This window comes from Cricetulus griseus, chromosome 4, assembly GCF_003668045.3.
Source record: "Cricetulus griseus strain 17A/GY chromosome 4, alternate assembly CriGri-PICRH-1.0, whole genome shotgun sequence".
Taxonomy (NCBI): domain Eukaryota; kingdom Metazoa; phylum Chordata; class Mammalia; order Rodentia; family Cricetidae; genus Cricetulus; species Cricetulus griseus.
In genome coordinates this window covers 134,551,028-134,564,496 of record NC_048597.1, presented here as the reverse complement: position 1 = coordinate 134,564,496, position 13,469 = coordinate 134,551,028, and the positions used below count along the sequence as shown (strand labels likewise).

At 48.6% G+C, this 13,469-nt stretch overlaps 1 protein-coding gene across 8 annotated transcripts in view; it reads right to left on the bottom strand.

Moving 5' to 3' along the window:
- Nucleotides 1-13,469, bottom strand: part of Smarca4 (SWI/SNF related, matrix associated, actin dependent regulator of chromatin, subfamily a, member 4) — a 100,947-nt gene that overhangs the window by 31,997 nt on the left and 55,481 nt on the right. For all 8 annotated transcript variants that reach the window (XM_027411564.2, XM_035443521.1, XM_027411565.2 and 5 more), the window contains 8 exons: nucleotides 10,300-10,366; nucleotides 9,334-9,444; nucleotides 7,738-7,980; nucleotides 5,876-5,989; nucleotides 5,284-5,391; nucleotides 4,273-4,359; nucleotides 2,492-2,538; nucleotides 934-1,100 (listed from right to left, as the gene is read on the bottom strand). In XM_027411564.2, the coding sequence (XP_027267365.1) occupies nucleotides 934-1,100; nucleotides 2,492-2,538; nucleotides 4,273-4,359; nucleotides 5,284-5,391; nucleotides 5,876-5,989; nucleotides 7,738-7,980; nucleotides 9,334-9,444; nucleotides 10,300-10,366 (944 nt within the window). The remainder of the gene's footprint in view (nucleotides 1-933; nucleotides 1,101-2,491; nucleotides 2,539-4,272; nucleotides 4,360-5,283; nucleotides 5,392-5,875; nucleotides 5,990-7,737; nucleotides 7,981-9,333; nucleotides 9,445-10,299; nucleotides 10,367-13,469) is intronic.

Genomic DNA, 13,469 nt, shown 5'->3' with positions numbered 1-13,469 from the left:
TGAGAACAGCATGTGTACAGTTATGGTCAGCATTTTCTAGATGAGGCTCCACAGAGTCAGACAAAAAGATAAAGCAACAACCAAGCCCAGGTTGGTGGTCCCTGAAACCACACCTTTTTAATATGCATTAAGAAAGGTCCAGAGGATGAGGAGTGGGAATAAGGGGAGAGGGAGGTCTAGAGTGGGCACACCCAGCTCCTGAGCCCAGTAAGGGATCTACTAGGGAAACAAAAGCTGCTAAATCTTATAGGTCCCAAGGTTCCCAAGTCTATCTATCTTCCCAGGCTGACAGTGTGGGAAACTAACTTTAGGGCCTTTATGACCACTTGTTCTGTCAACAATAGGGGTCTCTTCCTCCCTGAAGCACCACGAGGTAGTGGACAGACATATTGTGGCAGCTGGTACACAGAGCCTGTTGGACAGTGCCTGATCTTGCCTGCAAGCAGGCCATGGTTCCATTGCAACAGAGCCTCATTCAGCTCTGGCAGGCCTGTGAGAGGCTATGGCAAAGCAAATTAGGGAAAGCCAGCAGGCCCAGAGCTGGGGGAAAGCTGGTGTCTCTGCTGGAGACACTGAGCAGTGTGAGTACTGCCTATCTAGGGATGAGGCCAAGATGGAGGAGAGTGTGCACCTGAATACAGGTCTACTGGAACCAGAGAACCCTCAGGGCTCCATGTTAGTGGTGTTCTTACGTTCATGCCCATGTGACAAAGGTCTGTGTAACTTCTGCTGAAATGGCACAGTTAGAACACATGACACTGAACCAGCACTGTAGTGAAGACTCCAGAGAACAGGAGCCTAAACAGACACCTTCAGGCCTCCCTTCCTGTTCCAAGCAGCGAGGATGTTGTTGGATCCAGTGTGTAAACTGGAATACAAGTCCATGTAACCAGGTCAGGAATGAGTCTCTCAAGCAGACTGCCTTCTACTCACCATCGAGCCTGAGGTATTTGAAGCCACGGTATGCAAAGTAGTCTTCCATGATGGTCATAAGGGAGGTCATTTGGCAGAAGAGCAGCACTTTATGGTTGGTTGCACGGAGTTTGGGTAGAATTCTATCAAGAAGTTCAAATTTCCCTGAGGCACGGTACAGGTCCAATCTAGTGCATGAAGGGAAGAGGTGAAAACATTCAGATGGCCAATCACACATCTGTGAGCTCAACAACAGCTGCCTAGGAGATTCACGGGCAAAGAGATGGTTTCCCAAGAAGACCCACCCACAGCTACAGCTAAACTCAGGTTACTCTCAGTCAGGGTACAACACCAGTGACTATGTACATATCATTTCACCAGGTTTTAAAGAGAATAAGTTAAGAGAGTAAGTTAACATGATGGCCCGAGGGGCAGGGAGTTGGCTCCTGGGTAAAGCATTTGTCCTGTGAGCCTGCTGACCTGAGTTATGGCCCCAGAACCTATGTAAAGGTAGAAAAAGAGAAAAGGCTTCAGAAAGAAACATGCCGAGCCCGGCGGTGGTGGCGCACGCCTTTAATCCCAGCACTTGGGAGGCAGAGGCAGGTGGAACTCTGTGAGTTTGAGACCAGTCTGGTCTACAAGAGCGAGTTCCAGGACAGACTCCAAAGCCACAGAGAAACCCTGTCTAGAAAAGCCAAAAAAGAAACAGGCTGAGGAGGTGGATATGAGCTGGATGCTGGGTCTGCCACTATCTGGGTTAGAAAGAACAGCTGACACTAGGAACTGGACTCATGATTTTTTGAAGCTAGGCCTGGTGGTGCATACTTGTAAACCCAGCTATAGCAGGAGAGCATAAGACCAAAGACTGTATAGGCCCTACCTCAACATCAAGAGGGCCAGGCATGCACATGATAGTGAAGTACTTGCCTAGTATGGTGAGGCCCCAGATCCAATCCAACCCAAGAGCAAAGAGCGTCATTGCCCTTCTAATCCCACATTATTCCCTTATAGGTGAACAACTGAAGGAAGGCTGGAAATGTGGCCTCAACTTCAAGAATGTTTGAAACAAGGGTCTTAGTGATAATCTAAAGCTGGCATCTAGGGATAGATACCACTATGGACTTATAGAAGTATGGTCTGGAATCAAGCATACCATATAGCAGTGGTCCCAGCACATGGAAGGCTGAGGCAGAAGGAATCCAACTCTTTCAGGAGAGAGATGATTAGCTAGCTATCCTGGGCTACATAGTTACATAAGAGCCCAGTCCACACTTTGAGACCACATCCCAACAACGCAAAAGAGAGAGAAGTGGAGTCTCTGCCTAAGGAAGCTGCAGGACACACTCTCACAGGGTGTCAAGTATATTTATGTAGAGTGGGTGGATTTAGGGTCAGGTACTACAGAAGCTGTCTAGGGTTACATTGTGGGCAGCAGAGCCATGGTCCGGAGGCCAGTCTGACAGCACATTCTGCCTCAGATACCAGATAAATGTTAATCACAGCAACAAAGTCACCAAAAAAGACTACAGACCCCTTCTGACAGACTGCTGCCCACTCCCAGAGCTGGGAAGCTTCTCACCCTTGCACGATGCCGCCGGTGAACCCCAAGTGCTCAGAAAAGGACTCCTGCAACAGGACAAGAGACGGATCAGTGCCAAGGCAGGAAAGGAAGGGGCTGCCCAGTCAAACCCATGGTGCATGCTGCTACTGCAGAGGACTGAGAGTTCACACTGGTGGCCAATTTTGGCCTGCAGTGGCTCCGAGTCCAGACATGGATGTTGTTGGCCTCAGCACACCAAATGCCAACCCTCATGCTTTTCCAGTGATGGATGGGAAGAAGACTACATGACACTCAGGCACCAATGTGAACACCTCAGACCACCCTGAAATGGAACTCCAAGGCATTGGAGGTCTAGAAATAGAAAGTTTCTGAAACTGTACAGCAACAATACAAACACATGTATGCTTTTTGGGAGCAAGAGTCCAGATTCTCCAAAAGTAGTTACTTATGATGACTGTGGACTATGGCCACAGACTTGACTGATGTCCACGGCAGCTTTTTTATAACCAGGTGTGAGAAACCCTGTCAGGGACATGTGTAACCTCAGGAGTAGAAACACATCCCAAAGGAGAAGGCACCAAATACACATAAAACTGAGACTCTTAAGCATGGAGCTTTAGAGACATTTATTTCCAGCCCTGTGAGGGTGGGCAGTTTGTTAAACCCCTGTTGGAATGGGTACCCCAATGCCAGAGCACGTGCTTACAGGTCACCATTCTTGGCTACACCCACAGCAGCACTGATGCATACATACACACATGCTAAACACCAACAAGGAAAACCCAATGGAGACAGATGTACAGACAGGGACTAGTGAGAATACCTTAAGCCCTTTTGCATTTGATTTTTTTTTTTTTTTTTTTTTTTTTTTGGACAGGGTTTCTCTGTGTAGCCCTGGCTGTTCTTGAACTTACTCTGTAGACCCAGCTGGCCTTGAATTCAAGAGATCTTTACTGCCGAGAACTGGGAATAAAGGCATGTACGACCATGCCTGGCTACCTTTTTTGTTGTTTTGTTTTGAGACAGGGTCTCTATCATAGCCCTGGCTGTAGTGGAATTCACTATGTAGACCAGGCTGACCTCGAACCCACAGAGATACACCTGTGTTTGCCTCCCCAGTGCTGGGATTAAAAAAGTGCAGCACTATGCCCAGCTTCTTACACTACTCTATAGTTTTTGTTGTTAAGATTTATTTATTATATATAGTGTTCTGCTTGCATGTATGCCTGCAGGCAGGAAGAGGGCAGCAATATCATTATAGATGGTTGTGAGTCACCATGTGGTTGCTGGAAAATGAACTCAGGACCGACCTCTAGAAGAGCAGCCAGTCCCTCCTTAAGCTACTCTTAAGGACATCATAAGGCTCAAAGAGACAGATGCCTTCGTCCCTAAAACCCCTGCTGTACAATTATGAGGACCTGAGTTTGGATTCCTAGCACCTAGGTAGAAGCCAGGCATGGTGGCTGCTGTGGGTAACCACAGAAGTGTGCAGGTGGAGGCTCATCAGCCATTCTGTCTAGCTCTAAGTTCAATAATAGACACCATGTCAAAAACTAAGGCAGAGATTAGTAGAGGGAGACACTTGACACAGACAGACAGACAGACAGACAGACAGACAGAGACACACACACACACACACACACACACACACACACACACACACACACACGCACACACACGCACACGCGCACACACACGCACACACACACACACAACACACACACACACACACACACACGCGCGCGCACACACAGGTGTCAGGGACAAGCAGCCTGCAAGAGCTTGGGCCGCTGCCTTACCTCGATGTGCTGGAACATGTAGGGGTGGTTGCAGATCTTGCGCAGCTGCATGATAGTGTTCATCAGTGTCTTGGTGCCACCTTTGCCCTGCGGAGGCACATGAGATGGTCCAAAATGGGGTCCTGCCTTCGGGCAAGATGGGAGGTGGGCGGGGGATTGGACAGGGTGGTAGAATGGCATAGAGCAAGCTGGTGGAAATGTTTGTGGCAGGGATAACCTTCCACTGGGAAGGAGGAGGCAGAGCTGTGCAGAGTCGCTGAGAAGTCCTAAGAGACCACCTGGCACGTGGAATGAATGGAAGCAAATGTGGCAAACAGCTTAGGGTAAGCACAGGCACTCTGCACAGCTACAAAGAGAAAGGAGTGCTGCTCTGTGCCAAGAAGGGAAGGAACACAATGCTTTAATGCACAGGCAAGAAAGGGACTGAAAAGAATAGCCCAGAGAACAACAGAGACATACCAAGGGCTATGGCTGGGATGCTGGGTACAGACTGGAGGGACTGGTGCTTCCCTATGGGACAAGTCCAGCTGGCTTGCCCTTCTTACTCTTTCATATCAGATTGCCCTCAGCAATACCAAGAGGAAGACCACAGAGGCCATGACTGCTGAGGGAGCTCTTTACCTGCTGAGTAAGTCAAGCTCCCTAGCAATATTCCAACTCTAGATCAGTTAGCCCCTGCCCCGTGTTTTGTATTATCATGAGGAAGGTGGTGTCTCAAACAAGGGGAACTCCAGAAAGCAGTGGCTATTTGAATATTTTATATATAGTGTTCTGCTTGCATGTATGCCTGCAGGCAGGAAGAGGGCAGCAATATCATTATAGATGGTTGTGAGTCACCATGTGGTTGCTGGAAAATGAACTCAGGACCGACCTCTAGAAGAGCAGGGACCTGAGAGACCAGGGCCAGGTGAAGCCTCTGGACAGGGTGCTCAATGCTCTGAATCCCATGGTGCTCTTCAGCCCCTACCCCGACACACAGACAACAGGAGGGAACAGGGACCTGGAACAAACCTTCTTGTCCTTCTCAGAGCCATCAGTCAGTAGCACACCTTTGGCCTGCATGTGACGGTAGAGCACGCGCTGCAGGGCTGACATGTCACATTTGATGACATATTCCACCTGTGGAGCAAAGAGTGCTCTGAGGCCATATAATCTCGGCCTGAGCTGCTTGGAGCCTTGTGACCAGCACTCTGATTAGGCTATGGGGTTGAGACAGTTGCCCTGATACTGGGGAGATTTGGAATGCAGAGAAGATAGAGGAGATTCTGAGCCAAATGGGTAAGCTGTTCACAGCCTGCCAGAAAATAAAGGGTGAGGTGAACCAGACAGGCAAGCCAAGTGTGGCTGCATGTGGCAGAGAGCCCATACTATCAGCAATGCTCAGGAGAGGCAACCTGAGGCATGACCTCCTGCTTTTGACAGGAATCTGGGCAGGGACACATCAAACATGAGTGAGAGGGGCTCAGTTCTTACACATTGCCCTGGCTTTGCAGCACAGCGGTGTAAGTCACCACTCCAAGACTGGTGAAGCAGGGCTAGGAAGGATCACCTGACTGCCTTGACCCTGGAAACAGCCCTGAAAATGGCTTCTATCAACCCTTACCTTCTCAGGTAGCTGGGCTTCAACTTCTTTCTTGAGCCGCCGCAGCAGGAAGGGCCGCAGCACCTTGTGTAGGCGACGGATAATGAGGATGGTCTCTTCTTCATTCAGGTCCACCTGGGTGTCAGACAGTAAATCACAACACTGCCCCCAAAAGAGGGACGCATGGAAACAGGCAGCTGCGTCATGGACAGCAGCTGGCACTTGGAACCCGTGTATGAGGAGGAGTATCCTCTTCCTTGGGAAGGAAAACACTCAGCTGCCTTCTATGTAATTTATGGAATGTCTAAGGGCCAGGTACCATGCTCTCCTTAGGCCTCCACCCCACTGGAAGAACACACATATCATCTGGCTGCTGGGTCTCTCTAAGTTGTTACCAACTGGTGTTTACAACTACAACATCAGCTGACTAAGGTGCTCCAAGCAGGTCTGACCAGTGCCAAATGCTGCTCTAACACCAGGGCCATACTGCCCCTCTCAGCCCAAGTGGAAGCACTGCGTAAGAAAAAACGTTTATCCATTGTTTAACACATAAAATGTTTTTTTTTAAAGGTTTTATTTATTTATTATGTATACAACATTCTGCTTCCATGTTTATCTGCACACCAGAAGAAGGCACCAGATCTCATAACAGATGGTTGTGAGCCACCATGTGGGTGCTGGGAATTGAACTCAGGACCTCTGGAAGAGCAGTCAGTGCTCTTAACCTCTGAGCCATCTCTCCAGCCCCACATAAAATGTTTATCATTTACTTATGTTTGTATGTGTGTGTGTGTGGGGGGGGGGCGGTATATAACTCCTAAGGAGGTCACCGTTGATCCTCTTGTTCTACCTTGTGAGTTCTGGAACTCAAATTCAGATTGAGTGCCTTTTAGTTTCTGAGCCATCTTGTTAGCCAGTGTTCCATTTTAGTTATTCTTTTTTAAAAAAATTTACTCATTTAGCCGGGTGGTGGTGGCCCACACCTTTAAATCCCAGGACTTGGGAGGCAGAGGCAAGCAGATCTCTGTGAGTTTGAGGCTAGCCTGGTCTACATAGCTACACAGAGAAAGCCTGTCTCAAAAAACCAAAATTAAAAAAAAAAAAAGAAAAGAAAATTTATTCATTAATTTTTGGGTTTTGATAGAGGGTTCCTCTGTGTAGCCTTGGCTGTCCTGAAACTGGATCCAGCAACCTCTGCACCACCAAGCCCTGCTCCTAGGGCTCCATTTTAAATGAAAATCAGAAGGAGAGACAACTAAGATGCCTGACCTTTTTTGTTGCTCTCTGGTCATTACACAGATTAGAAAAAAACTTCAATTTCCCTTTCACAAGGCTGTTGCCTCTGCATGCCTCCAGGGAGGATGGGGAACTTGTGCATGAGAACAATGGGGTGCCTTTCTACAACCTAAGAAGGCCTTAAGAGGAACAAATGGCAGCTGTCATCAGCCTCAGAGTTTTGCCCAGGCTCACTGGCTAGTTTAACACCTTCACAATGCATATGGCTTGCTGTGGGTTAGCAGTTCAGATAAAGATGTATCTTCTCCCAGAAGACCTGCCCTCCCATAATATGAATAATAAGATGAAAATAATAATATGGCCTATAAACTCAGTCCCACCTCACAGCACCTGGACAAGACACTTGCTCTAGTGTTCTTTGTAAAGAATGTCAAAGCCTGATCCTGCAGATGTCTTAACTAGACTTTCTGAGTTCAGTGAGACCCTCACAGCAAGTCCTGATCCTTGTGGAGGTTCTAGTCCCCACTGGAGTCCTGATGAATAATGAGCTCTGCTGCTGTGTGGCCAGAGGTACACATGGTCAATCCCAGAGTGGTTCAGCCTGGAATGGCTTCTCAGCAGCTGCTTTCCACCCCTAGCAAGCTCACCTTCTCTCCTGTCATGGCAAAGGGTGCATTGAACCACTGTTCGAAGGTGCTGCAGCTCTTGAAGATGGTGGGCAGCAGGAAGTTAAGCAGTGCCCAGAGCTCAGGTAGCTTGTTCTGCAATGGTGTGCCTGTCAGAAGCAGGCGCCTTGGAGCCACGTAGTGTGTGTTGAGGACCTGTGTCAGCTTACAGTGGTGGTTCTTCATGCGGTGGCCTTCATCCACAATCATGTACTTCCAGCGTATCTGCAAGGCCAAGAGGTGGTGGTGAGAGGAGGTAGCACGTCCAGTGGGAACCACCAGACATAGAATCTCCAGCACATGAAGTGGGAACACATGGGTGAAGAGCTGAGCCCAGGCTGTGCTGTCTGTCAGGGGCACAGAGAAAAAAGTACTCTGGTTTTCCAAACGATTACAGGAAATAGTGCTCAGCACCTCACCCCACAATGGGGAGGTGTGTGGAACACTGGCCACAAGAAGCCATGTCTCTGCAGCAGGAGGCACACAAATAAGTCTAAGTGTGGCTTCCAAGTAGAGGCAATGCCAGACCTTTCCTCCCCAGAGTATGCCAGTGACTCCAAACCCTAAGGACAGGGTTAGACAGTCTGAAGCTTCAGGCAAGAGCCCCAGGAAAATTCTGGCTATGTTTCCTATGACCACAATGACTTCATCTCTCCTAACAGGCCTGTCCAAGGTACCATTTGCAGATACAGAAGCTCTGCATTTATATCAATGTGAACCACTGCCAGAAAGCAAAGGTGTTTTCAGGGACTCATGTATGTTTTTGTACACTAGAGGTGGTGCCCTGCGGAAGGCCTATATGGTAAAGGCTGCACAGAGCCAACTCCTTGGACACTGGTCTACTCACCTGTCAACCTAGGAACCCACAGCGAATACACACATTGCTAGCGCTATGCAGGGAAATCTGGCTATGGGCAGAGGATCCAACCCCCAAGTGAGCTCTTTAATACTTCCTGCTGTAGCACCAACAATGAGGGCACAGCCCTACTCCCCAGCTTCCATCCCCGTCCACACTAGGAAAACAAGCTGGAACAAATAGAGATTGGGTAACTGCCACTTACAGCTCTCAGTAACATCAGGCAAGGCCATAGCCTCCTTGGATAGGGCCGCACTCTAGCCCAGCACCCTAACATACCTCCACCACAGCGCTCACCCTTAATAGCTCCCCAAAGTGTCCACCAGGAACCATATTCAATGTTATGAGATACTCCAACCAGGGAGATGCCCACTAGGACCACATAAAAGGATGGCCTTGTCTTAACTCGATAGGTCACTCCAGAAGATCAGGAGACAAAGTGAGTAGGCTCTCTGCATAGAGGTCGTAGGAGATGGGTGAGGGGCACTTGTCCAGGTTCTGTGGAGAATTCTGATCTGACCCAGGGCTTGCTTGGGATGCTGAGGGAGCCAGGACACGGTTATACCCTGCACAAGTACACAGCAGCTATGTTGTGCTGTATGTGCAGATGAAGCACTGAGGGATTCCTTTCAAGGAGCTATGACAGAAGTATGCCATCAGGCATCAAGGTCCTTGACAGTCTGAGCTCTAGGCCTGCTGCCTCCTAGGTGAAAATATGCTACCTTGGCCAGGATATGTTTGTCTTTGATGATATACTCATAGGTGGTCAACAAGACATTGAACTTCCCACTGCGAAGCTGGGGCACAAAGGCTCGTCTTGCCGCTGGAGATCCCTGTAGAGACAGGATGCAAATAGTTTAGAAGCTGAATAGTGTTACTGAAGCAAGAAAACGATCCTTGCCTGAGGTGGCCTGGGATTGGGCTATGCCCGCTCTGACCCTGCCAAGCAGGTGAGGAACAGACAGGGGGAATCTTGGGAAACTATGCTGTCTATACCATCATCAACTCCCCTCTTCCTAGGTTCCGAACTCAGGCCCCTAACCTGGAAGCCAGGTCTTCTTTATCTGTCAACAGCCACTATAATCACTTCAGCCTCCTCCCTACTGGCTAGTCCTTCCTCATTTCTAGTCCCGTCTCCTCCATGACTGCCTTCTAGACACATCAAGCTCTTACACACAGCAACAGGGTGAAGAACCCAAGGCAGAAGTAAACAGTGCTATGCACTGGCAGACTGGTACTCCTTCAACCTCAGTTTCCAGTGCCCATGCCTGTGGGCTCAGGCCCCATCTCAATGCATCAGAGTTTTTGACACGATGCTTCTTGGCACAAGTCTGGCTAGGTACCTAGGACACTTAGCATCATGACACATCCATGGTCTATACGAATGTGTTTGAACCAGAGTTCTGGTGAAGACAATTCTCCAGTGAACGTATCCATGTCTTGTTTTGTATATTAAGATATACACTGCTGAAACCATGTTTTCACAAATGGAGCATATTTAATTTTGACTTTAAAGTATTTATGCCACAAAAAAGTAGCCATACAGTCTGTGTTACCACTAGGATCACTTGTGCATCGAATACTTAAGTACCAGGCCCAGAAAAGTCTTGTGCCTCTAACTTCACTCTCCCTGCCCATGCCTGTCTCTCCTAACAAGTTGGAGGACATCTCTTCAGTCTGTGACATACCTTGTAGGAAACCTTCACCACTGAGGGGGCCCACTTGTCAAATTCATATGCCCAGTTTGACAGCGTCCTGAAGGGAAAGGAAGGGACAGTCAAGTTCTACTAGACTAGGCAACAGTGACGCCAATAGGCTTCATATTCAGAACTACCACAGTAAACCCAATGTGAACCATGGGACTTTGTGCAGAGTGGTGGGGGAAGGTGGGATGGCAGCAACCAGAGAGAAAAGGACACGCTGTTCCAGACAGGAAGAACTGACACACACCCAAAGATATGGTGTTGGTACAGCTGGCCCAGGGCAGAGCAGGAATAGGTCTAAAGCCTAAAGCCAACTGTCTCCAGAGAGATCCTGGGCCCCTTTGTGAATGAATATGTGAGACACCACAGATCTGCTGCAGCAACTGTGGCTGGCCTCCCAATGCCAGGGACTGTGTTTAACACAAGGAAATACAGGGCGCAGGGTGATCCTGTTACCAACTCAGACCAAAAATGAACTAGATGACCCTGATCTAGAAGTGGGGAGAGCAGGGTTAAGTAGAGATCAGGAGCACAGGGGAAGGGGTGAAACCAAGACCTTTCCTAGGGGCAGACCTGAGAGTCTTTCTCCTCGGAGAATCCGGGAAAGATGAGCAGGAGAGAGAAATGGCTGAGGATTTCAAGATAGAGTCTGCTCCCCAATTTCCATTTTCTTCCCAGAAACTCCACCCCTATGATTTTCGGCCAATCTAATGACATACAAGTTGCTGGGGGCACACTGGCAAAGGGTTAACTTAGCCGGAATATGCTACTAAGCCCTTTACTCTACTATCCTTCCAGCAACCCAGATTCAGATGATAGAGAATGTAGTCACTTTGCAGCCATAAGGCAAGTAGCCTACAGACAGCTTTCACCAAGTAAGAGTAAATGAAAAGGCAGTGGTGTTGCACACCTTTAGTTCCAGCACTTAAGAGGCAGAGGCAGAGGCAGGCAGATTTGAGTTCAAAGCCAGTCTGGTCTACAAAGTTGAATTCCAGGACAGCCTGGGATACACAGAAAAATTCTGTCTCAAAAAACAAACTAACATGTTATGAGCAGCTGTCCCCATTCACCTCATATTTATGTGGCAGGATGGGGGGAGAGGAGAGAGGAACACCCCCTCCACACACACTGCAATGATACCTAGTACAGGTGGAAGAGCGGGCCCCAGGGTCATGGGAGCAGAAGGGATGGCCCTGCCCCTTACCAGGGGCAGTACTTGAGAGAGTGACCTCTATCTGGGGAACACAGTGGCGCTGGCTCAGACCTTATTCATTGCTGCAAGAGGTAAATTAGCCCAGGCAGTGCTTGAGAGCTCACCCAGGTGGTTAGGATAGGGGAGAATTGGCAGGCTGACCAACCCTATAGCTGCCCAGGCCCAGAACCAGGGTTCTGACTTGGCCTGCCCCAACATCCACCCCATCTATGATCTGTCGAGCACTTGAAGGGACCTGACTCGCAGATCCAAAGCTGCAGGATCTCCACAATAGAGGACAACAACAGGATATTCAAGAGGAGTCCCAGTGAGGGCCCAGCACTGACAGTGTAGTAGAAACCAGAGGCCTCGAATCAGACCAATGACTCTTTGCAAGTATATGGAAAATGGGGTTTACTGTGTGACACACTGTGTCACACTACAGCTTCCAGGATGAGATTTTTACCTTTCATTTTTCTCTTAAATTTTATTTTACTGGGGGGTGGTTGCAGGGTGGGAGGGTGGATCCAAAGGACAGGAAAATGAATGTGATCAAGAGGCATGATGTGAAAAATACGCAGAATAAAAAAAGTAAATAAATAAACAAAACTTAAAAAGTGAGGAGAAACTAGAGAGGCTAGCCCAGAATTTCATGTTAACTATGTGTTGGTCATTTGTTTGGTTATTTGGTTTTGTTGAGACAAGGTTTCTTTGTGTAGCCCTGGCTGTCCTGGAACTCGCTCAGAACTCACAGAGATCTGCCTGCAGAGTGCTGGGATTAAAAGTGTGTACCCAAAACAAAACAAAACAAACCAACCAAAGTACAGAACACTTCAGGAGCCTGAATGCCGGCAGCACTGGGCCTACCACCCTATGCCCACCGGTAAGACTGCCCCTCTGGGAATACTAGCTAGACTCCCTTGGCTGGGCCACTATGGTCTTCTTGCTATTGCAAAGCATAACGGAAGCCCAAGAAAGGCATGAAGAGAGGGAAGGTTTGAGGGGCATGCAGACCTGCAGTAGGAGGGAGAAAAGTCAGCATGTCACGAGGAGCCTGGGCATCAGGACAGATTCAAGAATCTAAGAAAGGGAAGGAACTCACATGGGAACAGCAGGCAGGACAGGACAGCTGGATATTGAACACTAAGACACCCCCCAGGGTACAGGGAGTGCATCTAGCCACGAGGAGGAGAGATGAATAGCATGAATGTATGCCTGGGCAGGAATCATAGGGACAGACTATGGGGTTAATAGTGGTGTGGTGGTCTGACTGAGAATGGCCCCATAGATGCTTGAATATTTGGGCTCAGTAGCTCAAACTGTTTGGGAAGGACTAGGTAGGGCCTGCTGAAAGAGGTGTAACACTTGGGGGCTGGAAAGATGGCTCAGCCGTTAACAGCACTGGCTGTTTTTCTTGCAGAGGACCCCAAGTTTGATTCACAGCACCGACATGGTGACTCACAACTGTCTGTAACTCCAGTTCCAGGGGATCTGACACCTTCACACGAATTTACATAAAAATCAAATACTATTTTTAAAAAACAAGGTGTAACTGGAGGTGAGCTGTGAGATTTCAAAAGCCCACATTATTTCCAGTCTCTCTCTGAATCACGCTTGTGGATTAGTATGTGAGTCCTTGGGTGTTCCTGCCAGCATGCCATTGCAGTCACCGCTAACTCGCCAAATCCTAACCAGATCAATGCTTTCTCTCAAAGTTACCTTGGTCGTTTTTTGTCACAACAGTCAATTGACAAAGACAGGTTCTCACTACAAGCTGTGAGCTTCAGACTAAGGAGCTGTCCTGCTTTGGGTGGTGGTTGCTTAATGCAACTGTAGAAACTGCTGCTGAGGACAGCAGGAGACAGACAGCAAGACAGGAGGAGGCCAGGAGAGTGTCTGGCCCCTAACCCTATAGTTAGTTATAGGCAGCTTTAAGGTAGTCTCATTAAGGTATTGGGAACTG